General features: G+C 40.8%; 1 protein-coding gene across 1 annotated transcript in view; it reads left to right on the forward strand.

The window, feature by feature from the left end:
* Cpa6 (carboxypeptidase A6) overlaps nucleotides 1-20,198 on the forward strand; it is a 339,381-nt gene extending 319,183 nt beyond the window's left edge. The window contains exons 9-11 of the mRNA XM_021222178.1: nucleotides 7,281-7,483; nucleotides 15,369-15,453; nucleotides 19,611-20,198. Coding sequence (XP_021077837.1) covers nucleotides 7,281-7,483; nucleotides 15,369-15,453; nucleotides 19,611-19,798 — 476 coding nt within the window. The 3' untranslated portion in view covers nucleotides 19,799-20,198. The remainder of the gene's footprint in view (nucleotides 1-7,280; nucleotides 7,484-15,368; nucleotides 15,454-19,610) is intronic.
* Nucleotides 20,199-25,599: the final 5,401 nt, after the last annotated feature.

Consider the following 25,599-nt stretch of genomic DNA (forward strand, 5'->3'; position numbering starts at 1 on the left):
AGGAAGGAAACAAAGAAAGGAAGGAAGGAAGGAAGGAAGGAAGGAAGGAAGGAAAGAAAGAAAGAAAGAAAGAAAGAAAGAAAGAAAGAAAGAAAGAAAGAAAGAAAGAAAGAAATTAATAGAAAGAAAGAAAGGTGATAAAGGAAAAATTGTAAAACTATTATACTTACTTTTAAATTTTATTTTATGTATGTGGGTATTTTGCCTGCATGTATGTCTATGTACTATATATGTGCCTGGTGACTTCAGATAATAGAAGATGGCCTCAGGCCCCTGGAATTAAAGTTACAGATGGTTATAACCACTTTGTGGTGCTGGGACTTGAACTGGTTCCTTTAGAAGAGCAGTCAGTGTTCTTTACAACTGAGCCATCTCTCCATACTCTAAAACTATATATTTTTAATTAGAGTTAGATTACCAAGTCTATGTATAAATGCCTCTAACCACTGATCCATCTCACCAGCTACATTGGACTATTTTTTTACCCTGTTTTCTCCTTTAAATTCTTAATTTAAAATGATCCTTTCAAATACCTGGACTTATACAAAATTATTTCTTCATTAAAAAGTAACTTTAGTGACGAATTTGGAAGTGATACTTGAAACTGAGAAAGTAATAGATATTGCATCTTAAACATCTAGCAAATATAAATGTAGACATGGGTAAAATATAAGTTAACAGTGAAAGAGAGATTTCTATTTTAGTTTGCCAGCAAATTAAAATCAATTTACTTGTCTAATTTTAAGTCCAGTGAACTAAAATGATTTTCAGCTAATTTTGTGACAGTATTCCATTATTTATAAGCCAATATGAATAAAGCTCTTTTAGGAGGACCTCATCATGTAAACATATCATATAATTTTACCCAAAGGTAGTATAATGAAACTTTACTCAACAGATTAAAAGTGTATAACCCTCATGTCAAAGCTTATGTCCAAAGTCAAAGGAATAGAGCAGAAAAATTTTACTCATTTGGAGAAGAAAGCTGAGGCCTGGTGGTACAGCCCTGTAATTCCAACTACTTGGGAATGTGAGGTGGGCAGGTGTTATCAAGAGTTCAGCCTTGACTCCTTAAGTTCAAGGCTAGCCTGAGTAACTTAACAGGATGCCTTCTCAAAAAAAAAAAAAAAAAAAAAAAACAAAATAATAAAAGCTAAGGGTTTGGGGCTCAGCAGCAGAGAACCTACCTACCATGTATGAGCCCCTGAGCCATGGGTTCAGTTCTCAGTCCTGAAGGGAGAGGAGGGGAGGGAAAAAGAAGGAAGAGGAGGAAGAGAGAGAGAGGGGGAGGGAGGGAGGGAGGAAGGGAGGGAGGGAGGGAAGGAAGGAGAGAGGAAGGGCCATTCTTTGTCCTTTATCTGGGCTGCAGTGTTGGTTAATGGCCATACATCATGTAAGTTACATCTCAATAAATTTTATTTTAAAAAACTAAAGTAATAAAAATGCTTTTACATTAGAGTTTATTATTTTCTCAAAAAATCCTGATGGTGAAATTTTTGTTGGAATTTTGCAAGACAGAAATTGGCCTCTTTTATAATACTGTCATCATGCTCATAAACATGGTCTAGTTTTCTTGATTGTAGATACTTAAGATTTTCTTTATAACATTATAGTGAGGGATTGTTTTGATAATATTCATATCTCATTTTTATGAAGTAGCCTCATAAGAAATAATGATGAAAATAAAAGTACAGTATTATATTCTTGAAGTTGGTTTTGATTTAGTTTATTCCCGTCTCCTCTTCTTGAACAATGTCTCTATGGTTGTGTTTACAAAAGACCTAGTTTTGGAAAAGTAATGGGAAGTTTAGAACATAGTACCTACCTGGTCACTGGAGATAGATCTTCGAAGGGATCTTATCTCTAGCTAGTGTGTGTGTGTGTGTGTGTGTGTGTGTGTGTGTGTGTGTGTGTGTCTTCATCCCTCTCCCCCTCCCTCCCTCCTTCCCGCTGTCTCCCCCTTTTCTTTTCCACTCCCCTCCCCCACCATGAATAAGCTTCACTGCCACCTGCTCTTCCTCCTGTTGTTATGTCCTAAGTCCACGGGAAACCCAGATAAGCCCAAGAATTGCAAAGTCCTCTGCACCTTGCAAAAGAGTCTTTTTATTGTTCCGAGTCTTGACTTGGATCATATTCCCCGAACTCACAGAGTAGATGCTGGCATGCGATGCTGAGTCCAGAAAGCATTGGGTTTATACAGTATAGTTAGGAATTCCTTGAATGCTCAGGGTGAAGGGGAATGGAGGGCTGTAACCATTTGGTGGGACAGAACTGAAGCTGGGAGGGGGGTTAATGGGTGCCTATGTGGGGTTATCAGGGACTATTTTTATGGCCGCTCATAACTGTCTGTGACCCCTGATTACCTTTTCTCCGAGATTTAAACGTGGGGCCTTAATCTTCTTTGAGTTTGTTCTTTCTTTAAGGTCCCAAGGACAGGCACCTGGAGAGCTTGGCTCTTTATCAGAGGGAGGGCTAGATTCTGGCATCGCAGAAGTGGAGAGCTAACATCTGGCTAGAATCAAGCTAGCATCTGGCTCCTCCAGGTGTTTTCATTGAGGGAGGGGGAGTTATGGGCAGTGCCATTCTAGTGCTGGGCTAGGTTTCCTCAGAGTGGCCAGAGAGGGGGAGGGAGCCCTGGGCTTGCTGCAGGGGGATGCTTCCCATGGAAGAGAGGGGGCTTCTGTGGGAAAATACGCAGAGGCAAACTGTCTGTACACAGCACTGAAGCCTCTTTAGTGAGGCTTCCAAGAAGCAGGGCAATTAACCACTGAGAGTTAGCATCAGTAATTCGGGGACTACAACACTGTGACATTTTACAGCAGTGTGACATGCTCTTCCAAAATTCATGTTAACCTGCAATACCTCTCTATAGAAACATGTTTGGAATTGGGGTATTTGTATACTAGAGTGTTGTATACTAGAGTGTTGTATACTAGAGTGTTGTATACTAGAGTGAGGTCTAAACCTGATGAGAGGAAAAGACACACACCCAGAGCCACACAGAAAGACTTTCTCAGTGCTGTAACATGATGCCTTAACACAATGCCATAAACAACTTAAGGTAGGAGGATTTTTGTTGTTGTTGTTCTTGATTTCAGAGGGTTCAAGTTCATAGTCCCTGTCCCTGTGCACTTAGGCCAGAAGAGTATATGGTAAAGAAGCATTATTCATTGTTCACAAGAAGCAGAGGTGGGGTAGAAAAGTGAGACAACATATCCCAAGGATCTAATTCTTCCTAAAATTCCCATAGCCTCCCAAAATAGTAATACCACCAACTCAGGATCAAAAGATCAACATATGAGTCTACTGGAGACATTTTATATTCAAAGCATAATAAAAACCATATAAAGAAGGAGGCAGAAACTGAAGTAACACAGTTACAAATCAAGTATGGTGGGGGGGGGGCTGGAAATGGCAAGGAAGGATTCTTTCCTAGAACATCCAAAGAGATGGCAGCTCTGTTGATTTTACAACACAAGGATAGCAACAGTATCGTTTCTATTGCTGTAAGCCACCCAGTTTGTAACATTGAAACCTAGGAGTCAGGAAGCTGCTGTAATCCTACTACAACTTAGTTACGTAGAAATGATATTGCTGTGGTTTACTTTCTATAGGGAAATGAAGCGGTATTATATTAAGCCACTCTATATCTCCTGTGCTTCTGGCTACTGCCCCAGTGTTCTGGATTCCTGAAAGAAAGACACACATACACAGACTTATATTTTAAATACCTAAAACAGCTCAATGGCTGGGCCACTTCCTAACTCCTTGTGGCTAATGCACCCTCCCTTTGATATTCCTGAGTTACTACTTACTGAATTTATATTTTAACTTTGCTGCCCTAGACCCTGCTGGGCAGCTTTCCCCTTGAAGCTACACGTTGGCTGTCTCTCCCCCCTGCACCTTTCAGGCCTGGCCTGTCTCCTATGCCCTGGTCATAACAGAATCCCCTCTTCCTTCTTTGGTCCCTTCCCCCAGAATTCTAAAAGTCCTGCCTCTATCTCCCTGCCCAGCGATTGGCTGCCAGTAACTTTACTGATCAGTCAAAAACCAACTGGGGACAGGTTTCCTTTAGTCCTATGTGCAGGACACTGCAAACGGGTTTTTGGGTAACATAATTAGCATGAGAACACAAGGCACTGCAGGAAAATATTCTTGTAATCAATGCTACCCTAAGACTTGTTTCTGCTATCTTACTCCTGCCCTGTTCTCTACTGTTTACTTTTTCTCCTTCAGTACTTTCTGGTAAACATTTCACAATGACTTGTTAGTTGTCAATGTGTGTTCTATTTTTCCTCTGTTATTCCCACACACCCCAAACTTGGGTCTTTCAACAGCAATTTCTAAATTTAATCAGCATCTATATTGTCTTCTTTTAGAGAGAGAGAGAACAGTCTTCTTGGGCTATCAGCATCTTTCGTGGGGATGGATGGAGGAGGTTCTAGACCTCTCAACTCAAGGAGTCTCAGGGCTAAGACAGCACTGGCAGTTAATGTAGTTAGGGAGAGGGGATTCACCAAGCTACAGCCATTCCTGAAGTTGATGGGCAATATAAGCAGTTAGTGGTTGCTCAGGGAGGCAGAAGCATTTTCTTTGGTGGTTTATAGGTTGTCCGTGCTCCTGCATGTAATTTTAATTAAACTTACTGGTTCACACAAACAAAAGAAGGAAAGAAAAAAGAAAGAAAGAAAGCATAGACGTAGAAGGAAACTAAGTTGGAGCTGGGAAGACAAATAGGATCCGCATGAGAGAGGGGGAGACAAGAGAGGTACTTGAGGACCAATAGAATCAAGGTATATTCATATAAGGAAATGTCAGAATAAAATCCATTATTATGTATAATACATGCTAATAGAAAAAGGGAAAAAAAAAAAAAGGGTACAAGATTTCAGCATACTCTTACACCCTTTGATCCCCATGCTCCGTGCTCCACCAGTTTGCATTTCCTGGAATGTTTCAGAAATTTTTCTTATTTTCTATTTGATTTTTTTTTTAATTTTTAACTAGTATAAATTAGCTACTCACATTAATGAAGTAACACTTTTGGAATAATGTGAAACATTCTACAATTAGTGCTAGAAATTCAGCTCTGTAATTAGCTTTAAAACTAAATTGTACCCTTTTTTAAAATAACTTTTATTGTATCATTTTGTTAAAACATTTCCTCCAGGAATTTTTCAAAGTGTATCAGAGTACAATACAGTTAGATTGAAAAAAAAAAAAGTCAAGATTCAAATTTCTTTTAAAAAGAAAAAGAATTGTAAAGTCAAATGAGTTGGTACAATCCTTAGGGAGGAGGCAGGAGGATCAAGGTTTTGAAAACAAGCTGGATTACATGGTAGAACCCTGTCCAAAAACAAGGCTATGGACATCGCTCAGGGTGGGGTACTTACAAGGCTCTGGACCTGATGCAAGCACTGAAAGAAAAACATAGACATGTTGTATACAAAACTTCCAATACTACTGTTAAAAACTGAGACATCAAAGCTGGGGAGATGGCTGAGTGCTTAAGAGCACTTGCTGTTGCAACAGGGGACCCAAGTTTAGTTCCCAGCACCCACACGGTTGCTCACGGCAATGAAGGGGATCTGATACCCTTTGTGTCCTTCTCTGGTACCAGGCATGAACTTGGTACACACACATAACACACACACACACACACACACACACACTTGTACACGTGCACAAGTGCACACATGCACACAAAGACACAGGAAAAAAATAAAAATGAATATTTAAAAAGTCAAATGTTAATTTGACTCTTGCTCTTTCTAAACAGTCCATCTTTTCCTCTGGAATTTCTTTCTTTCTTTAGACATTACTGTGTCCATGTGCTGATATTTTCCCTCTTATGTCTTCTGTTTGGTGAGTAACGTTTGTTTGATTTTTTTCCCCTTCATTGTGGAGAAATTTAATTACCAGTTCTTCAAATGTTATTTTTTTTCTGTCCTTCTAGGTCCCTTATTAATCACGTTGATATTCATTCTACTTCTCATTTTCTTTTATTTCTATCTCATTTTTCTAGCCTTTTATCCCTTTCTTTTGCCTTCTGTGAAGGCTTCAAACCAACTTGCTTATAGGTTCAACCATATTCATTCAAACCACAAGTTAAGCCATGGGTTGAGTCCTGAGTTAAGCCCTGAGTTGGACAATGAGTTGGACAATGAGTTATGAGGCTAGTTTTGTTTTCTGTAAGTAGGTGAGTCACAATGGCCAACACTATAAAATAAATGCACAAAATATGATTGTAGCCAAGATTTCTTAGAACATCAATGTGTTGTGGTTGTCATAGTGCTTCTTAGTTGTGTATAGCCTTCTTAATAGATCTATACAAAATAGTTACTGAAAAAAAAATGTTAAGAAATTAAAATTTGAGTCAAACATAGTAGCTCACATCTATAATCCTGGTACCCAAGGAGGCTGAGGGACACCAGCCTGAGTCACATGAGATCCTGCCTCAAAAGAAAAATAAATAAAATTTAATTTAAAGGATTTTTTTTTCTTAACACAAGTGGATGCCCAAGATAAGAAGTGCCCTAGGTCTTTATAAATCGGCGTGGACTTCTCTGATCTGTAAATATAATAGATTTTGCGTAGACCTGTGCTCTTCCCTGTCTTCATAATCTATCAGTATTTGCATATTAGCAGACACTTTTTCAAGCATCTGCCCTTTTCTTTTGCTTGGATACTGAGTTTGTCAGTAAGCGTTTGTAGAACACTTCTCAGATACTGTTCAAGAAGCTGGGGCGCCAGCCAGCAAGAGGTAAGAGTTAGCAGAGACTCCTGACAGAATGTGGGTTCTAACAGGGCGCAGACTTTTTTCTCTGTGTTGTTTCCATTGTATCCCAGGCTTTGAGAACAGTGTAAACACTGGTGAATGGTAAGTGAGTAAATATTGAGCACTAATTACACGTCTGTTCATTGTTATGAAAAAGAAAGTGCAGGTGTTGTGGAGCATATAAATGAGAGCCTTCTGTAGGGGATTGCACAGAATTCTTTCTCCAGCACAAGAACTAACAACTAAGAGAGATGTTCATTCAAAGTGTTCCTCAAAGTCTTAAACAACCAGTGCCAACACCCACTCAGGCCCTCCTACAGTGCAGGCTTGAATGTGCTCAGAATTTTCATTATTGATTTCTATAAATGAGAAATTGGATTACTTATTCAATAATACCAGTTTTTAAAAGAAATAAGAAAAGACCCAGTTGAACAATGCTTGTTTGTCTTTCTGGCTTCTTCCCTGCCTGACCGCTCATGCTGTTTTCTTTTCTGACTTGTAGATGAAGGAGCCTCTTCACATCCTTGTGATGATACATACTATGGTCCTTTCCCAGAATCTGAACCGGAAGTGAAGGCTGTAGCTAACTTCCTTCGAAAACACAGAAAGCGCATTAGGGCGTACCTGTCTTTTCATGCCTATGCTCAGATGTTGCTATATCCCTATTCTTACAAATATGCAACAATCCCCAATTTTAGCTGTGTGGTAAGTATGTGCTCTTGTATGTGTGCATTAGGCCTCATGCTTTTCTTCCTAAGGCTGTGATTCTTAGTGGTAGTAGCAAACATGTTTATTCAAGTATTCTATATTAACTAACTCATTTATTCTTTATAAATTTTCTTAGCCCCATCTTACAGATGAGGAAATTGAGTCTCAGGAAAATTAAACAACTAGATGAAGAACTCTCAGGGTTGTAGTCAAAACCATCCCCAAGTCTAGCTCCACCATTGTTGCTTATAACTGCTATTCTGCTTCCCAAATGCAATCATTTCAAACTGATTTTACATTCTTATCATGGGTTATACAGAAAAGGTCGGGTGAATTTGATTAATATTATAGCCTTGGTCATATATGCAGGGCTGTAATTAACTTTATTGAGCCAATAATCATTCATAAATTATAGTCTGGCTCATTAATTAAAAGCAAGTTTTAATTTATAAGTACTGTTTGCTTAATGCTAAGTCTCTTGGTGCACAGCTGACACTTTAGTACTAAGGACAAACAGACTTCTGGGGCTAGATTGCATAAAGGAGAAAAGACAAGATTCTCTCTCTTTATCTCACAAGTGTAACAAGCTGCTCCCTACAGGGCATAATTCACCACTAAGGAGCCATTTTAGAGCCTATAGCATCAGAAGGCCTATAAAGTTCAAAATGAAGGAAAACTAACAAATAGTATTAGTCAAAAATAGCAAGTGTCTTTGGGAGAAAGAGGGAGGGTGACTCCCTAAAAGCACAGGAAGTTCTGGGCTATTGCTGTTAGTCTATTCCTTGGCCTGAAGGGTTATAGGCATGTGTTCAATTTGTGATCATTTATTGACCTATAAACTTAACATTTGTGGCTGTTTTTTTTTCTTCTTCGACTCCTGACACTAAATGCGCAGAGCCTTTTTCAACATCATTTCTCTAACACCAACCAAGTGACCAATTCAGTTCAGTTCTGACACTAACTGCCCAGAGTAACCATCAGACTCCAAGTTAAGACTGCAGTCCCATGAGATGTCATCCACTCCAGATACCAACATCCATCAAGCAGTGGATTTTGACACTTTTGTGTAACTAAGGAGTCCAAGGTTCACAATACCCACCCTCCCCCTTATCTATAATTTACTAGAACATCTCACAGATCCAGAAAAATGCTCCACTCACTGTTACTGATGTATAAAACACACAGCCTGGGAATAGCTAACAGATAATGCAAGGCTCAGCAGAGACAGGAGGCACAGACTTCCATGTCTCCTCCCAGCACTGCCTTATGGTCACCAAACCAGATGACTTCAGACTCCATTGTCTAGGGGTATTACAGGTCTCCCTTTACATGGCATAGTGAACCAGATCTCTGCCCATTCATAATTCAACTCCTCTTCTTAGACTGCTACCATAGGGATGAGAGATGCAATTGTCATCTATGGAGTAGAGACCAAGCATGCTATTAACATGCTGAAATGCCCAGAACTGCACGCAACAGCAATTCACCAGTTAATCTACAAGTCAAGAGTGACACTGTTTGAAAATCTGGGGTGAAGTCTGTCAAGATGATGGTTTGGAGGTCAAGGTACTTATAGTACAAATGTGAAGACCTGAGTTCACATCCCTCATACTCAATTAGCATGTCAGGTATGTTCTTATATACATCTATAATTCCAACACTTTGGGGGACAGAAATATGAAACCTGTTGATCATGCTGACTACCAGCCTAGTCAAAATAAATAATTAAATAAAAACAACTGAATTCCCAGCTCAGCTCAAGGAGAGACATAATAGAAGAAAATCCCAACATGTGCCTACTCTGGCCTCAAACACACACACACACACACACACACACACACAAATACACCCAAATACACACATACACACACAGACGCACATGCACCATCACATAGTTCACATATACTTATAATACAAAGATATATGGAATAGGGGAGGGAGAGGGAGAGAAAAATGTGAAATGGATTAAACATAAATTAAATCACTAAAACTAAGAAGAAAAATTTTCAGAAACCAAGCAGTCCCTGAATGTTAATCAGAAATCATTACATCCTATTAAAATTCTTTAAAATATTCTACAAATATTTAACAACTTCTGCTAACTTTTAAAGTCATCATTAAACTACTTTAAATATGGAAATATTTCAATAAAAACGTGCTTCTTGCTTAGCTGAGGGCCCACAAATGTTCTTCTGGACAATTGAAGAAATGACTGGGAAAGGCAGTGTCTTATATCTAACTGTGCCGCCCTGAAGAACATACCTGCGGAGAAATGTGAAACGCCCACTCTGTGAATAGAATATATCCAAATCTCTTACCGTCATAGGGTCTGCACCGGAACACCAGAAACACAGTGAGCACAAAGAGGTTAGAACCAGACTTCCGGGTAAAATGGCAGCCCGGAAGCTGCCGCTGTGTGACCTAGTCAGAGTCAAACTAAAGACAGTAGACTCTACTGTAGAGAGAAGAAGAGCTTTAAAAATCTCACAGGTCATTATAATATACTGGGTAAGTCCAGAGAGGAGGATAGAGACACAGTGAAAAGGAAGATACCGAGATAAACATGCTTCCAGTAGGGGTGAAGGGTGTGGATAGGATGGGGTGGGGATAGGATAGGGGTAGGTATACGATGGGAGCATATAGAAGCCTCATTCAGAAGGAAAGCCAGGCAACCCAGGTGAAGAGACTTAGCGTGGATCCAGGGGTGGGGGATGTGGGGGGCTCACAAGCCTCAAATCCAGTGGTGGGTTTTGATGATATAGTGATGCTTCAGTGGAAATGTACGCTCAAGTTAAGAGAAATTCGTTTTGTGACTCTGATTCAGCAGGCAGTGACTGGGTACCATCCTAAAACTGAGCCACCCAGCTAAAGGCCTGAGAACCAGGAACAATCCCAAATCAAGGGACTGAATTTAACTTGCCATTATCCCAGGGTCAGAGAAACACCTGGGAGACCATTGTGGAACAGAAACTCAAACGATGCAAAAAAATGTGCAGGTTGCAAGAGGGTCTGCTAAGGCGGGGTGGGGGGAGGGAGCTGGGGGAAGCAAAGACACCCCCCCCACCCAGTGACAAATCACATCCACTGAGAATAATTATGATCAACCTTCCCTATTTGCATCTCACATCTAGAATCCCACATGCTAAAGTTTCCGAGGTGTGCCTTAATACTGAGAGCTGGACTCCTCCAAATACAGTGTTGATATTTAGGAGAGCTTAAAAATCCAAAGACAAACCTCTCGAAGGACCCTCCGCGTAACAGACTGCTGTGGTCGCTTCCTTCTGTCCCTCCCAATGCACTTCAGAGAAACTCTGAAAGCAACAATATTAGGTACCCCAGTGGGTCCTATGGTGAGGGAATGTCATGAGGGAAAGAAGTCCGCCCAGCACACAGCACACAAACATAAGTGCACACAGACAGGAGGACACCACACACTTTTCCAACACACACTCTACACTAGCAAGATGCTCAAAGGGATAAGAACACACAAGGTCCTCTAGCCAGGACCTGTGGTCCTCTGGTCCTCTGGTCTGCAGCCCTGAGCTTCGTTTTTCTACCCTTGACTCTCTTTAAACACACACCTTTTAGCAGCATGTTTACTGTCAATGCTTTCTTTTTATGTTTGATCTCCTTCACAAAATCATCTAATCTTACTTATATATTTCTTCACTCCAGAGAAACCATTTCATGCTGTTCTCTTCTCTCATCTGTGTCCTGGACCCCTTTTCTTCTTACTATATACCCTTAAGTCATATTTTTACTTTATCATACTCACCTCTATTTTAAAATTAAATCTTTTCTCTTTTAACTCCTCTCCCTCTATAAATGGATCCGTGTCTCCATTTGAGCTTCTTCTTTCTTGAGAAATCGTTGTTGTTGTTGTTGTTGTTTTAATTTGTTTCTCCACTAATCTTCCTTTCCCTTTTGTTTAACCTTGCTTCTTCTATTGAAGAAGACACAAGGAGCCAGAAGTTTCTCATGCTCAAGGAGGGGTAGAATTAAAGTTATAAAAATGCCTATATTGGCAAACGTGATCTACAGAGTTAATACAATCCTCATCAAAATTCCAGGAACATGGGGCTAGAGAGATGGCTCTTCCAGAGAACCTGGGTTCAATTCCCAGTACCCACATGGTAGTTCATAACCGTCTTTAACTCCAGTACCAGGAGGATCTGGTGCCCTCTTCTGGCTGCAACAGGTACCAGGCATATATATGATGCACATGCATACTTGCAGAAATACTCATACACATAAAACAAAAAAAAATTTAAAACTTTAAATTATTTTAAATGTCTAATAACAGTGATCAAAGAAGTAGAAAAGGAAACCCTAAAATTTGTATCTAAGGACAAAAAAAAATCAAAATATCCAAAGCAGAAAAAATAATGCTAGGGGCCATCAAGAATCAAGTTATATTACAGAGCCACTATGACAGAAGAGGCATAGACAGATAGAGAAAAATAAGTAAAAGTAAAAAGTAAAAAAAAAAAAAAAAAAAGCCGAGCATTGTGGCGCATGCCTTTAATCCCAGCACTCAGGAGGCAGAGGCAGGCGGATTTCTGAGTTTGAGGCCAGCCTGGTCTACAAAGTGAGTTCCAGGACAGTCAGGGCTATGCAGAAAAACCCTGTCCCAAAAAAAAAACAAACAAAAAAACAAAACAAAAAAAAAGTAAAAGAAAGAAAGAAAGAATACACACGCGGTGATTTGCATGAAAATATTCCCCACAGGCTCATAGGGAAAGACACTATTAGGAGGTGTAGTCTTATTGAATGAGCTGTGTTAGAATCTTTGAGGTTTCAGAAGCTCAAGCCAGGCCCAGTGGCTCACTCTCTCTTCCTACTAGCTAAGGATCAGGATGTAGAACTCTGCTTTAAAGCCTCTCCAGCACCATGCCTGCCGGGATGCTGCCATGCTTCCTGCCATGATGATAATGGACTAAACCTCTGAACCTGTAAGCCAGCCCCAAGGAAATGTTTTCCTTTATAAGAGTTGCTATGGCCACAGTGTCTCTTCACAGCAATAGAAGCTGTGAAGCTACGCAAGCAACATAGTTGTTTTTAAAGGTTTCAAAAACATTCTCTGGCATGAATACAGCCCCCTCAACATATTGGACAGGGAAATCAGAATAACCATGTGTAGAAGAATAAAATTGCCACACCCAAATCTTCTGTACTGCCCAAAAGTAAATCCAAAATGGATCAAAGGGCAAAATGTAAGGTCGTGAAATTGCTAGAGGAAATCATGGGTATATCACTTTAAGACATAGACAAGGGTTATCTGGAAAGACCCCGGCAGCACAGGAAGTAACCTCCAAACCTGCTAAGGCAGATACATGAACTCAGAAACATTCTACACCTACACGGCAAAGGAAACAGTCAGCAGAGTGAAGGGGCCAACAGAACCGAGAAAACATCTTTGCCAATTATGTATCAATTTGGAACTAATGTCTAGGGTATGTGAAGACCTACAAACCCCAAGTACCTCTAAAAGAAATATCCACATAAATAAGTGGCTAATCAATTGAATGTTTCCAAAAAGAAAAAATAATAAGTGGCCAATAGATATATGAGAAAGTGTTAACATCAGAAAACTGCAAATTGAAGTTGCCTGGAGAGCCTATCTCACTGCAGTCAGAGCGACTATCAACAAGAACACCAACAGTATATGCTGGCGATAATATGGCAAAGACTAACCCACGTACACTATTGGCGGAGCCATAAACTGGCAAAGCCACTTTAGAAGCCAATGTGGAGGTTCCCCCCAAAACTAAAAATAGACCTACCTCAACAGGCAGCTACACAGTTCTTGGTTACATACCCAAAAGCCTAAGTCACCATTCGTGTTCCCTACTGCTCTACTCACAAGAGCTAGGAAATGGAACCAGCTTAGACACCCACCAACGGATGAATGAAGAAAATGTGGTCCATGCACAAAATGGAAATGTATTCATCTATAAAGAAAACTTATAACATTTGCAGGGGGAAAAAAAAATGGGTAAAGCTAAAAATCATTCTGGCACAAAATAGGCCACTCGGAAAGACAAACACCTCCTGGTTTCTCTTACATGAAATACCTCAAACTAAAATCTTTCAGGGAGACATGGGGTGAGGGTGAGTAGGGGCATGTATATCTGCCATGAAACGTGAAGAGGACCATGAAAAGGGAAGAAGAGACCGTAGGGGAGGGGTTAAGGGGAACGAGAAGGTAATGCAATACACGTGGCATAAGAGTAGAAACGGGGTGTATATGGAGGGAGGAGACAGAGAAGGGGTGAATTATAAGAAAGTTATGACATGTGCTTAGAAAATCCACAATGAATTCCATTACTTTGTATGCTAATGCTTTAGAACAGTGAAGATTGTGCACATACCTTGCCTAAATAAGCGAAGGGATGCTTTGTTTGCCAATTCATTTTTCATAGTCATCAAAACCAATGAAAGCAGGAGCCTCCCGACCAGCAAAATACAGTGATGTTCTAAATGCAGAAACATCTGCATTTGTCATCATAGAATGTTGCCAAGGCTACTGGAGATAATGCTGAAAATTTCCCATAGGGTCCTCATGACAATGTTTACATTTCTTTCCTATTGGCTCTCGTAAGAACATTGCCATCAGCAAGATCAGCATTAAGTGGTCTGCCAGTGCCTGGAGGTCTGTGCTGGAATAGCCACAAAAGATGGCAATTTCGGCAGACAGTGACACAAGCGTTCATGAGCTTAACAAGGACAGCAATGTGGGGCTCAGTCCTCCACACACACCATCGTGTCCCCAGGGTGCTTCAAACGAAGTATTAAATTATTCACGAGCAAATTGAAATTGGAGAGCTGTGTGCTGGTTTCAGCGTGCTTTTTTCCCTCTCATTTGTCATCCAATACCTGTCTAACCCTTGCTAAAGCAGCTCCTCTGATATCATCTGCAAAGGTTGAACAATTACTTTGTTTGAATATCCACCATTGAGGATTTTGACCATGTTGAGAGGTATGTGTGTGTGTGTGTGTGTGTGTGTGTGTGTGTGTGTGTGTGTGTGTGTTATTGTTGTTGTTGTCTTCCCCTGACTTTTGGCATTGAACAGGAACAATGCCACCTTGGACTTTCCCCATCTCAGCAGCAGCTTGAATTAGTTTCATGAGAGGCTCTGTAGCCTCGGAAGCCAGGAAGCATCATTAACTTGATGTTCTTGTTCCCAGTGGGAACAAACACACAGCATAAAGGGAGTCGATCTTCCTTAGTGGTTTCTTAATTGATCCAGAAACATCTGTATATACCTATTGAAATACATGTGGCTCAATATGGTTGTCTGAATCGTCTTACAGACTGTGTCTCTTCAACATTCCTATGAGAAATGTTAAGTACCTGTTACATACACAGACATGCCACTAAGGATAGGATATGAATTAGAGATTAGATTGACACTATCATGGCCCTGCCAACTCGTTTGTAGTACACAGAAATAAGTGCATCTGAACTAAAGGGCAGAGCATGGAACAAACAAGCAAGTTCAGGAACTGTGAGCACATGTCCTTGCTTGCCCATGCTTTGCTGTGTGACCCCAGGATATTCCTTTAAAGTTCATTGAACCTTTCCTTTCCTATCCACAAAATAGAACTGCTGTTTATCACTGGCTTGTGTGAGGCTCAACCAAATTAAAAATGTGATATAACAGTTGCTTTGGTCGTCAGCACTTTAAAAATAATAAGTAAAGTATGTTGCAAAATGATAACACCATAAACTATCGTTAATAAATATAGCTGATAACTTACAAGCCATCTTTGCTCTCTCTGTTGACACGACCACCAATAATGCTCAAACAATAGGCCAGTGTCTCTAGAAGTTTCAGTGCAGCAGTATGAATGACACAGTTTCTCCATTTTGCCCATACAGGAATTTGCAGCTCACAAAGCTGTGAAGGCACTTCGGTCGTTACATGGGATCCGATATAGACATGGTCCCGCCTCCCAAACACTGTGTAAGTTTCCTGTGCGTGTCATATTAGAATTGTGCCATGACTTCCCTTTATGAAGCAACGTGTGTTCTTGATAAGGCAAAATTCATGACTATAAGATTAGCCAAAGAAGATGGGAGGATTGGTGCCTGTTTAGTTCCCACAGCTTGACAGAAATCACTGTACCAATTTAAACCTGCGCTGAGCAGAGAACAAGCTAAGCAAGCGGTAATGACTGCAAGTTGAATTGAGATCCCTTGACAGTGGAAAGTACCCAAATGGACCCCTTAAGCAATTTGTAAGTACTTAAGTGTGGAAATGGCCTCAGGGAGATAATGAAGTAAATGTTTCAGCTAGCCTACAGCTTCCCTTTGTCCCTTCCCTCCGCCATTCCTGCTATGAAATGCCATTCCGTACCCAGCATCTTCATTTCAATTTTCTCTTGAAAATTGATTTTAAAGTATTTCTTTTATGTAAAATCAAAAGGAACTAGTATATGGAAAGAACTTGGATACTGTAAGGTCAGTTCCCGAGCCTGCCAGATGTGATGTCCTGGCCAGGGTATCGATTAACTCTGGTTTTTAATTTCTTCAAATGCAACTTGAGTAATTGGATTATGTCATTCCTCGTGACCTTCCAGATTCTACAATTTATTGTTACTGGGAAAATGTAGTGAACAGTCAAGCATGTATAAATGTCTGCATGTGCATGCAATCACACACTGTATGTCCGTCCGTGTGTATGCACTGGTATCTGATTATGTTCCTTCATAAGGCCAAACTTCTCTTTGGTTTCTTTACATAGTCTTGCTGTCCTACTTCTCATTTATTCCACAAAGGTGAACTGTTCGTTAACGAATCAAATAAGTTTATGCTGAAAGTGAGAAGGACACAGTGTCCATAGGTTGATTCCACAGCTCTTGATTGTTGGTCCATGTTGACCTTTTAAGATGGCTTCTCTTTTCTCCTCTATCTTTCCACTTATGCCCCCTTTTCCTCCAATCCTCTCCCCCCTGTCACTTTTCTCTCTGACTCACTCTTCAGCTGACCCTCCTACTCGCTCTCCCTTCCTTTCTGATATGGTCTTAATAGATAGCCAAAGCTTACCTTAAATTTATCATCCCCCTGCCCCAGCCCCAGCTGCATTGCCTGGCTATAGAACCACTCTTTAATAGTTATCTTGAAAGAGAAAGTAATATTTACAAGACACCACATACCAACTGATGCCAATGTAATACCTATATTGAAATTTTAAAGTCAATGTCTAAGTCTTGCCAGCCTTTTCATTTTGGTACAAAGACGTAGTCACAGTATTATATTTACAGAGAACAATCTGTTACCATAGAAATGAGCCTGCCACATCACCATGAGGTAATGCTTGGCACATGCTATCTCTGACTTTGGCTTCTATTTGCACTCTATCCAGAGAGACATTGAACAATTTCTGTCCTTAGCCAAAGCCAAGAGAATCTGAGAGGTACGCCGTTGCTCGGCTGTGCTCTTCATACAATGAGCCCATCCTACTTGTCCTAGGAAACTGTATTAAAAGGCACACTGTTACCAGGCATGATGGTGCACACTTGGAATCTAGCACTCTGGAGGTAGAGGAAAGAAGTTGACAAGCCCATCTTGGTCTTTATGAGTTCTGGAATAGTCTAGCCTGTGTAGCAAGTTTCAGGATAGGTTAGGACTAAATAGTCAGACTGTCAGGTTTTGTGGTTGTTGCTAGTAGTGTTGGTGGTGGTGGTGGTGGTGGTGGTGGTGGTGGTGGTAGTGTGTATGTATGTATGTATGTATGTATGTATGTATGTATGTATGTATATATGTATGTATGTTTGTGTTTAAAAGGCCTGGTGGTGACAGCACATACCTTTAATCCTAACACTTGGGAGACAGAAGCAGGTGAGTCTCTGAGTTCAAAGCCAGCCTGATCTACAAAGCAAGTTCCAGAACAGCCAGGGCCACACATAGAAATCCTGTCTCAAAAAACAAAGTATAGAGGGGACTTAGTGCTAAGTGTTCCGTGTTCAGTGCTTAGTGCTCAGTGTTCAGCATTTTGTGCTCAGTGTTCAGCATTTAGTGCTCAGTGCTCAATGCTCAATGTTCAATATTTTGTGCTCAGTGCTAGTGCTCAGGGTTCAGGGCTCAGGCTCAGGGCTCAGGGCTCAGGGGGTAAAGTGTTTGCTGTACCAAGTGTGAGGACCAGAGTTTAAACCTCATGAATCACATTAAAACCAGAGTCAGCTGTAAGCATCTGCAATCCCAATATGCCCACTACAGGGTGGAAGGTAGAGACTGGAAATCCCCAGCAGTTCATGAGCCAGCCATTCTGGCATATGCAACTATAAACCCCACACTGACAAGATGGAAGGCAATGAATGAGGTTATACTCTGGTCTCCAAATGTATGCTGTGGCACACACATGCACACAGGAACATGTACTAGCTTACAAACATGTGCACATGCACATACACGTACATTTTAAAAAGTGATATTGTTTGAGTAAATGATCATGTATGTTCTGGAGATTTAATAGCAGGAGTATGTGTATAGCAAACTGGATCATAGAAATTTCAGGGAAGAAAGTACATCAAGATTTTTCTGTGAAATATTAATTCATTTAATAAATTATTCCCCCTTGGAACTTTTTAATTCTAAACTCTATATACTAGGAACTTTGGGGTGGAAATAAATAAAGTAATAATAGCACATCCAAAATGTTTTCAAGTGATTTATTATTTAATTTTAAAGCAACCCTTATGTAGCAGGTGTTGGCATTATCTTTTTCTAAGGGAGTGTGAGGTGCAGGGAAGGCATGCGGCAGGTGGACGTGGGTACCTGGCATACAGGCAGGGCACCTTCAGTCAGTACACTGTGCTTTCAGTTCGTGCCTGAAGAGCTGCAGCAAGTGAGGCCACGGGAGCCAGAGGAGAAGGTAACCAGAATGGACTCTTAGCTATGCTAAGTGCTATGAGAGGCTAAAAGTAGTATCTGAAAGGAGAACAAAAAAGGAGATTAGATATAGGGTCATTGGTGACCTTCAAGAACAAAGTTTACCACACAAGCAGAGACAAGAACCAGACTAAACATGTTTGAGGGTGCAGCCATCTTTCAATCCTTTGAGTTCTCAAAACAAAATAAGGAGAGGGGGGGAAAGTATAGTAACCAGAGGTGTATGGGAATATTATGAAGAGGGATTGTTGAGCATTTTAGCCAATGCAGACATAAGGACTGACACAAAGACCTGGAAGATATTCACAATATAGAGATGGCAGTATCACGTGGTATCAAGATGGGGTGAGGGAGGGAAGAAAGGAAAGAAGAGAAGGAGGGAGGGAGGCAAGTGAAAGAGGGAGGGAGGGAAGGAAGGAGGAAGCAAGCAGCATGTCTTCTTCTGAGCTAAAAGGGAAAACTTGGGGTTCTAATGTCATCAGAGGAGGTGATGCTTAACCAATTGGGAGCAGAAGTAAAATGGGGAGTGGGATAAGCTACGAATTAGGAAATCCAGTAAATGCCAGGCTGTGAAGTGGCCTAGACATTGGACAATGCACACCACAGGCCCCTCCTCCACAAGGATGCTCTCTGATGCCCTTCCCTGGGCTGAAGTCAGTAAAGCTGGTGGTAAGTTGATCATCAGAGGAAGGCACAGGGAAGATCTGGGGCGAAGTTTTAATGAGATAACCGCCCATGGACAAGTGAAACAAAACCACTGGAAAGCAGGGTGAGGTCTGGACACTTAAGGCAGAAGGCAGGAAGAGGCTCAACAGGAGTGAGAGAACACAGGAAGAGGAGGAGATATGGGGGCTTTGGGAGACAATTCCAATTTCCCAGACCTTAGAAAGAAAGAACTGAGTAATAAGAACAACAGAGGTTTCTCACTGTAGATTGCTCATCAGTGGTTAAAGCGAGCAGAGTAAGGATGAAGATAAATGCTGTGGGAAAGACAGTTGAGGAACTTTGTGGTCATCACACTGGCGCAGCGCTAAGGCTCAGATCAAAGACAAGAGCGCATGTAATTTGTAAGCTACGTGAGCCAGATGCTGAAGAACACTGTTAGAATAGTCTTTCAATATCTGCTTATTACTACTGTGTGTGTGTGTGTGTGTGTGTGTGTGTGTGTGTGTGTGTGTGTGTGTGAATTAATGCATACTCCTTAGTGAAGTGACTCTTTTTAACTTTTAGATGTAAGCTCTGGTAACTCAATGGATTGGGCTTATAAAAATGGAATACCCTATGCATTTGCTTTTGAACTTCGAGACACTGGGCGTTTTGGATTTCTACTGCCAGAGATGCTCATTAAAGCCACCTGCACAGAGACCATGCTGGCTGTGAAGAATATCACCATGCACCTGCTAAAGAAATGTCCTTGAGAGGGACATTCATCTAGTCTACCAACAAAGAGAAAGCAGATTCTGATCAAAAGGCTCCTTGGCAAACATAACTGTTTAGACTGGAAGGATCCATGGACCTAAAAGGATCTTTCATGCAATTCGACACTTTGCAATGACAGAAAAGTAGGGCACAGCCTACTTTGGTATGAGAAGAAAATCCACTTTATATCCCTTTAGAGTCTTATTTGATTACAAGGGGGAGGGAATGTTTTCAAATTCCTTTGTCTCAAAAAGTGTACAAATTAATTGCGGATTTCCCTTCTCTCAACCGCTCCATCCTTGATTAAGATCTATGCTACCAACGACATTGAATTACTTGGTTCTTATTTGAAATGGAAACAATCAACTGTATTTCTTAATAAATACATAATTTTTCAAAGACTAACATGATTCACACATTGATTTCAGTTCACTGTATACACTTATAAAAAGTTGGGCAGATGTTCAAATGAACCCACAGAGCTGTGGCTCACTGCTCAAGATAGACCCTGGCAACACTGAATCATGGATAGATGAGGGGTACCTGAGGCCCACCCCAGCTGAGAATTTATTGGAAATTAAGAGCTGTAGGATATGGGGAGTCATTTTTCTTCCGGTGTGTATACACTGGCAAGTCTCTTATGAACTAGTAAATAACCCCACATGCCTGTGATGCATGCAAACAACTCTAATTAACTCTGAGTTACTTTAAGAAGAGAGAAGTTAGAAGGGAGCTGTGTTGGAAATAGAGAGGTGCAGAGAAAATGGGATGGGGTTAAGAGAGGAGAATGGGGTGAATGTGATCTAAACACATGCAGTTACCATCCTTCCTAATGCTTTAAAACAGTTCTTCATGTTGTGGTGACCTCCCAATCATAAAATTATTTTGTTGCTATTTCATAACTGTAATTTTGCTACTGTCATAAATAGTAATGTGTCCCAACCTGCAGGATTAAACAAGGATCTCGAGGGAGGGAGGGAGGGAGGGAGGAAGGGAGAAAGGGAGGAAGGGAGGGAGAATGGATGGAACAAGAGATGCAAAGGAAGGAGACAAGACAGAGGTCTGATCAAGTCTCATTTATTTTCAGAAAACACTTGGCATACAAAGCTGCAAACCACAATTACAAAGTTGAATCAATTGCTAAATAAATGGTTGGGTAAATGGAAAGTGCTAAGCAGCCAGTTGAGTAAAAGGAAAGTTCCAACCATAAGATGTCTTAACTATACTCAGGAAACAGAAAAGCAAATTTCATAAAAGCAGAAGTTAAGAATAATAATTATAAAATGATGGCCCAGGGAAAAGATGGAGATTGAGATGCCAAGGGCTTTTGGGCCCCAACAGATCCCCCGTTTTGTTTATAGAAACAAGGCATATATGAGATGGCAAAATCAGCTAAACCTTAGAGACTACAAGGGGACTGTGCCTGTCTTAGGTCAGAGAGGTTGCAAGGACAGCCATGCCAGAATGGTCTTACCCATCATAGGAGAGACCCCATCCCCTTTTTGAGTCCCCTGTCTCAGGTTGCCATTTATACAAGGACAGCGTCCTCCCCTCAGTTGCCCATCACTGGCTAGCCAGTCCATCGCACTAGAGAAGGTGCAGCCAAGCTGGAAGTAGCCAATTCAAGGGTCACTGGGCAAGATGTCAATATAACCATCTCTCACATCTGCCCTTTCTAGCTGGTGGTAATGAATCTATAAGGGTTGGGCTTCAATTGCATCTATTTGTCCCTTAATAAAGGCCATGATTCTATTGAAAAGAAAAGGTCCTAGTGATAATAAAATCAATAAACCAAGCACCAGACCAAGAAAGGGATGAAGGTAAGGCAGAATCCCATTCCAGGCGCTCCAGATGGCATTGTCAAAGAGATCTTGACACTTCTTTTCTAATTCTTGTTGATGCTTTCAGATTCTGTCATGCACAATCCCAGACTTAATGGCATAGAACCAGCACGTTTCTTGTAAAATTAAGATGTCTCCTTTATCTGCAGTAAGCAAATCTAAGCCTCATCTATTTTGAAGAACCACCTCAGCCAAGGAATCCACCTGGTCATTTAGATCCTTGAAAGACTGATACGATATTAACATCATTTATCAGCTGCTGGGAAAGCTTAGTATAGCCGTTCAGAGCTACTCCTTTGCCAGCTGAGCCAATGACAAGAGCACCAGATATCCCAAGCCCAATAAGAAGGGGAATAAAGGATATTGCTCTCTTATGCTGCGGGGTGGGTATCAAAACTGGGCAAAGGAACAGGTTGACCTCCTGGGAGGATCTCAACATCTGGCAAAAGTATCGCAGGGACGCAGGACCCAGTCCAATTTAAAGGGTAAAATGGATTGGCCATTTTATCTCCACACACAAAAACTCTATCTTTGCCTAAAGAAATTGGCTCAGAAATATTAATATAATAACTACAGGCAGTAAATTTTGCCAGGCCAACATCCATGTCAAAGGAATTATTTTTATAAGGACTTAAAAAGCACATAGATATATTAAAGCCACTAGGTAATACTTTGAAAGACTTCATATGATTACAATTTTCCTTATTAAAATGGTGGGTAGAATCATTAAGTAGAGAAACCACTAGAGGCCAAGAGGTACCCAATTCAAGGCACAACCAGCAATTACTAGCCAGGGAGGGATTGGAAAAATTTAGGGATTTATGTGTGGCTGCAAGGATCTCAGTGGTTTGGGGCTCCATATCAATGCCTCTTGGTTTGGGTAATAAAAGTGGACAATAATGAAGATGTGGCAAAAGGTTATCAATTTGAGTTTGGACCCATTCTTGCACCTTCAAATCTCTAACCTGATCGATAGGGCCTCCATCTGACACATATGTAGGAGAAATTTGTGGCCAACAAGCCAATTGACCTATTGGTACAGTGCAAGAAGCTTGTGCATACTTTTGACTTGGTCTGAGTACTTGAGGATTAACAGACCAATCTCCACCAAAAGTGCCCTTATAGGTCCTATGAGGTGTAGCTATAAAATAGGGTTTGCCATCTTTAATGCAATCTGTATATTCTGTATAGCAGATGGCATTCATTTGATCTTTTGGCTTCCAAACATAGATCCAACTTTGGATAACACTTCCTGTAGGGGAGTCATGAATGTCCAAAAATGTGTTTTTATCTCCACAATCAACAGATAAATAGTAGCTTGGGGGATCCTCCCAAATACTTCCTGAGCAATCACAGGGATTACCGTACACTGTTCTCAGAAATTGATTTCTATCAACGGGTTGGTTGACTCCACCTTCAGTCTGTTTCATCATCAAGAGCAACCTGAGGATGATCAGCATTCTCATTTTCCTTTGTAATGTTTGTCCTTCCTGTAGTATGAGGAAGAGAAAGATTCTCAGGGGGAATTTTTCCCTCTGGAGGGGGCTTTATTAAATTGTCTCACAAGTCTTTCAGGAAGCCATCTGGCAGACTGTGCTTCTTTAGAGTAAATGCAAAGAGACCCTTTTCCCCAGATGAGGACTGGGTCTGGGCCTTGCCAGGAATTGTCTAGAGTATCCTTCCACATAGCCGTGGAGAAATCACTTTTGGGATCTCTCTGCCAAAACTGAGAAGCAGCAGATTTTCCTTCTTGATCTAAGGTCAGGAAATTTATGATGAATAATGTGTGTGCCACAGTATTCCGTGGCTTTCCTTGGGTTGAGTACCATTCCTTTCCTTTTAATTTATTAATGGTGTTTTTGAGAGTGAGATGGGCTCTTTCAATGATAGCCTGTCCTTGTGGATTATATGGGACATCTGTTACATGAACAATCTCTAAGGTAGCATAAAAATCTAAAAAGGCTTTACTAGTATAGCCAGGGCCATTATCGGTTTTAATTTGTTGTGGTAGGCCCATACAGAAAAACCTGCAAAAAGATGATTAATAACATGTTTAGAGGCCTCTCCAGTTTGAATGGAGGCAAAAATAAGCTCAGAACAAGTATCAATAATTACATGAACATATTTAAGATTACCAAACTCAAACATCCATCTGCCAAATGGCATTAGGGACAAGACCACGAGGGTTGACCCCCAAGTGGGGTACAGGGACATGTCTTATGCAATTTTGGCAGCTTTTAACAATATGGCAAGCCTGTTCTTCAGTTATCTTATACAGAAAATGCAAGGAGCATGCATTAAGATGATGTAGAGTATGGGCATTTGGGGCTGCCTTCAGACCCTGTGCTTTGGAAGAATCCGAAAGAATTGAAAAGCTAAACGGCCTATGGCCTGATATGCTAGATAATTCTCATCAGATAGGGGTCCTGGGAGCCCAGAATGAGCTCATAGATATCCAATAAAAAGGGAAATTTTTTATATCTTATAAGGGAAACTAATTCTTAGAACAGCACACTGGCTTGAGGTCCCCCTTTTATTTTACCAACTGCCTCTAGTAAGGCTTATATTGGACAATATAAGCACTATCAGTAAAATCATTAATAGGGCAATCATTAAAGGCTTGAAGAGCTGCCATAACAGAACAAAGTTCAGTAATTTGTACAGAGGAGGAATTGGTTTGGAAATTAAAAACCTGATCATTCCAGGCATAGGCTGCCATCCCATTAACTGAGCCATCTGTAAACGCCATAAGGGCCCCAGAGATGGGAGTAGACTTGGTCAATCTTGGGAAAATGACCTCTTGTCTATTAACAAAATCAATTAACTTATTTGGTGGATAATGATTATCTAAAATACCTGAAAAGCCAACTAAGGAGAGAGGCTAATCATCTGTGGTCTGCATTAACCAATCAACCTGATTTTGGTATAGGGTTGTATAATATAATCAGGGTCTTTTCCAAAATAAACTTGTGTTTCCTGCCTAACATTATAATATCAGAAACAAATTGATAATACTGATTTAATATTCATTTATGGCTAATAGGCAGATGAATCCACATAGTAGGTTTAGTCTGCCAGAACAAGGCAGTGGGCATCTGTCTAGTTTGACAAACAATTAGCCATAGGGTCTAAATGGTCTGAACCCCCATTTCAGGAGTCAGGGTTAAACAGGAGGAGGCACAGAGGTCCAATTCTGGGCTGCCAGGTGTGGCTCAGTAGAGTTCTGAAACAAACTGTGGCTTGCTGGATCAAAGCTCGCAGCCCCAAATGTATGGTTGTTTTTTGGGGCCTGGATCTGGCCCCACCACTTACTTTCCAACACTGTAGTAGGCAAGAGTGTCTGTCTCTCAGGGTCTGTCTTAGATTGTCATTCATTAGCCCAGTGGAGTCCCCACCTGCAACAAGAGTACAGGCCAGGAGCCATAGGGTAAAAATATCCAACACTGTCTTGTCTTTTGGGACAATTGTTTAAGAGGTGAGCAACCTGTCCACAAAAGAAGTATTTGAGTTGATCATGGTGACATTTATCTTGGTTTTTAAGGAACTGTTGTACATCAGTACTCTGCATAGCCGCAGCCATGGCCAACCCTTGTTGCTACGCTATGCCAATATCAGAACATAGGCAAATGTAATCTGAAAAATCCCCCTTCTTTTTATGGTGATGAATGGCAACCTGAAAAGCAGTATTGGCATTTTTAAAGGCAAGTTTGTTTGTTTTTATATATAAAATCAGAGCAATTTGTACTTCCAAAAATATGCCCCGCAGTTGTTGTGAGGCAATAGACAAAATCTTTAAAAGACTCATCAGGTCCCTGTTTAATCCAGTGAAGGACAAGCCCATGCTTTCTTTGGAAGGCAGGTGTTTCCATGCCTTAAGGGCAGCAGACTAGATCTGTGAAAGTAAGCCTGGTGGATAATTAAGCTGTTGTATCCCATCTTGAGCTCCTGTCTCTAGCTGC

The sequence above is a fragment of the Mus pahari genome, chromosome 22 (genome assembly GCF_900095145.1).
Source record: "Mus pahari chromosome 22, PAHARI_EIJ_v1.1, whole genome shotgun sequence".
NCBI classification, from domain to species: Eukaryota; Metazoa; Chordata; class Mammalia; order Rodentia; family Muridae; genus Mus; species Mus pahari.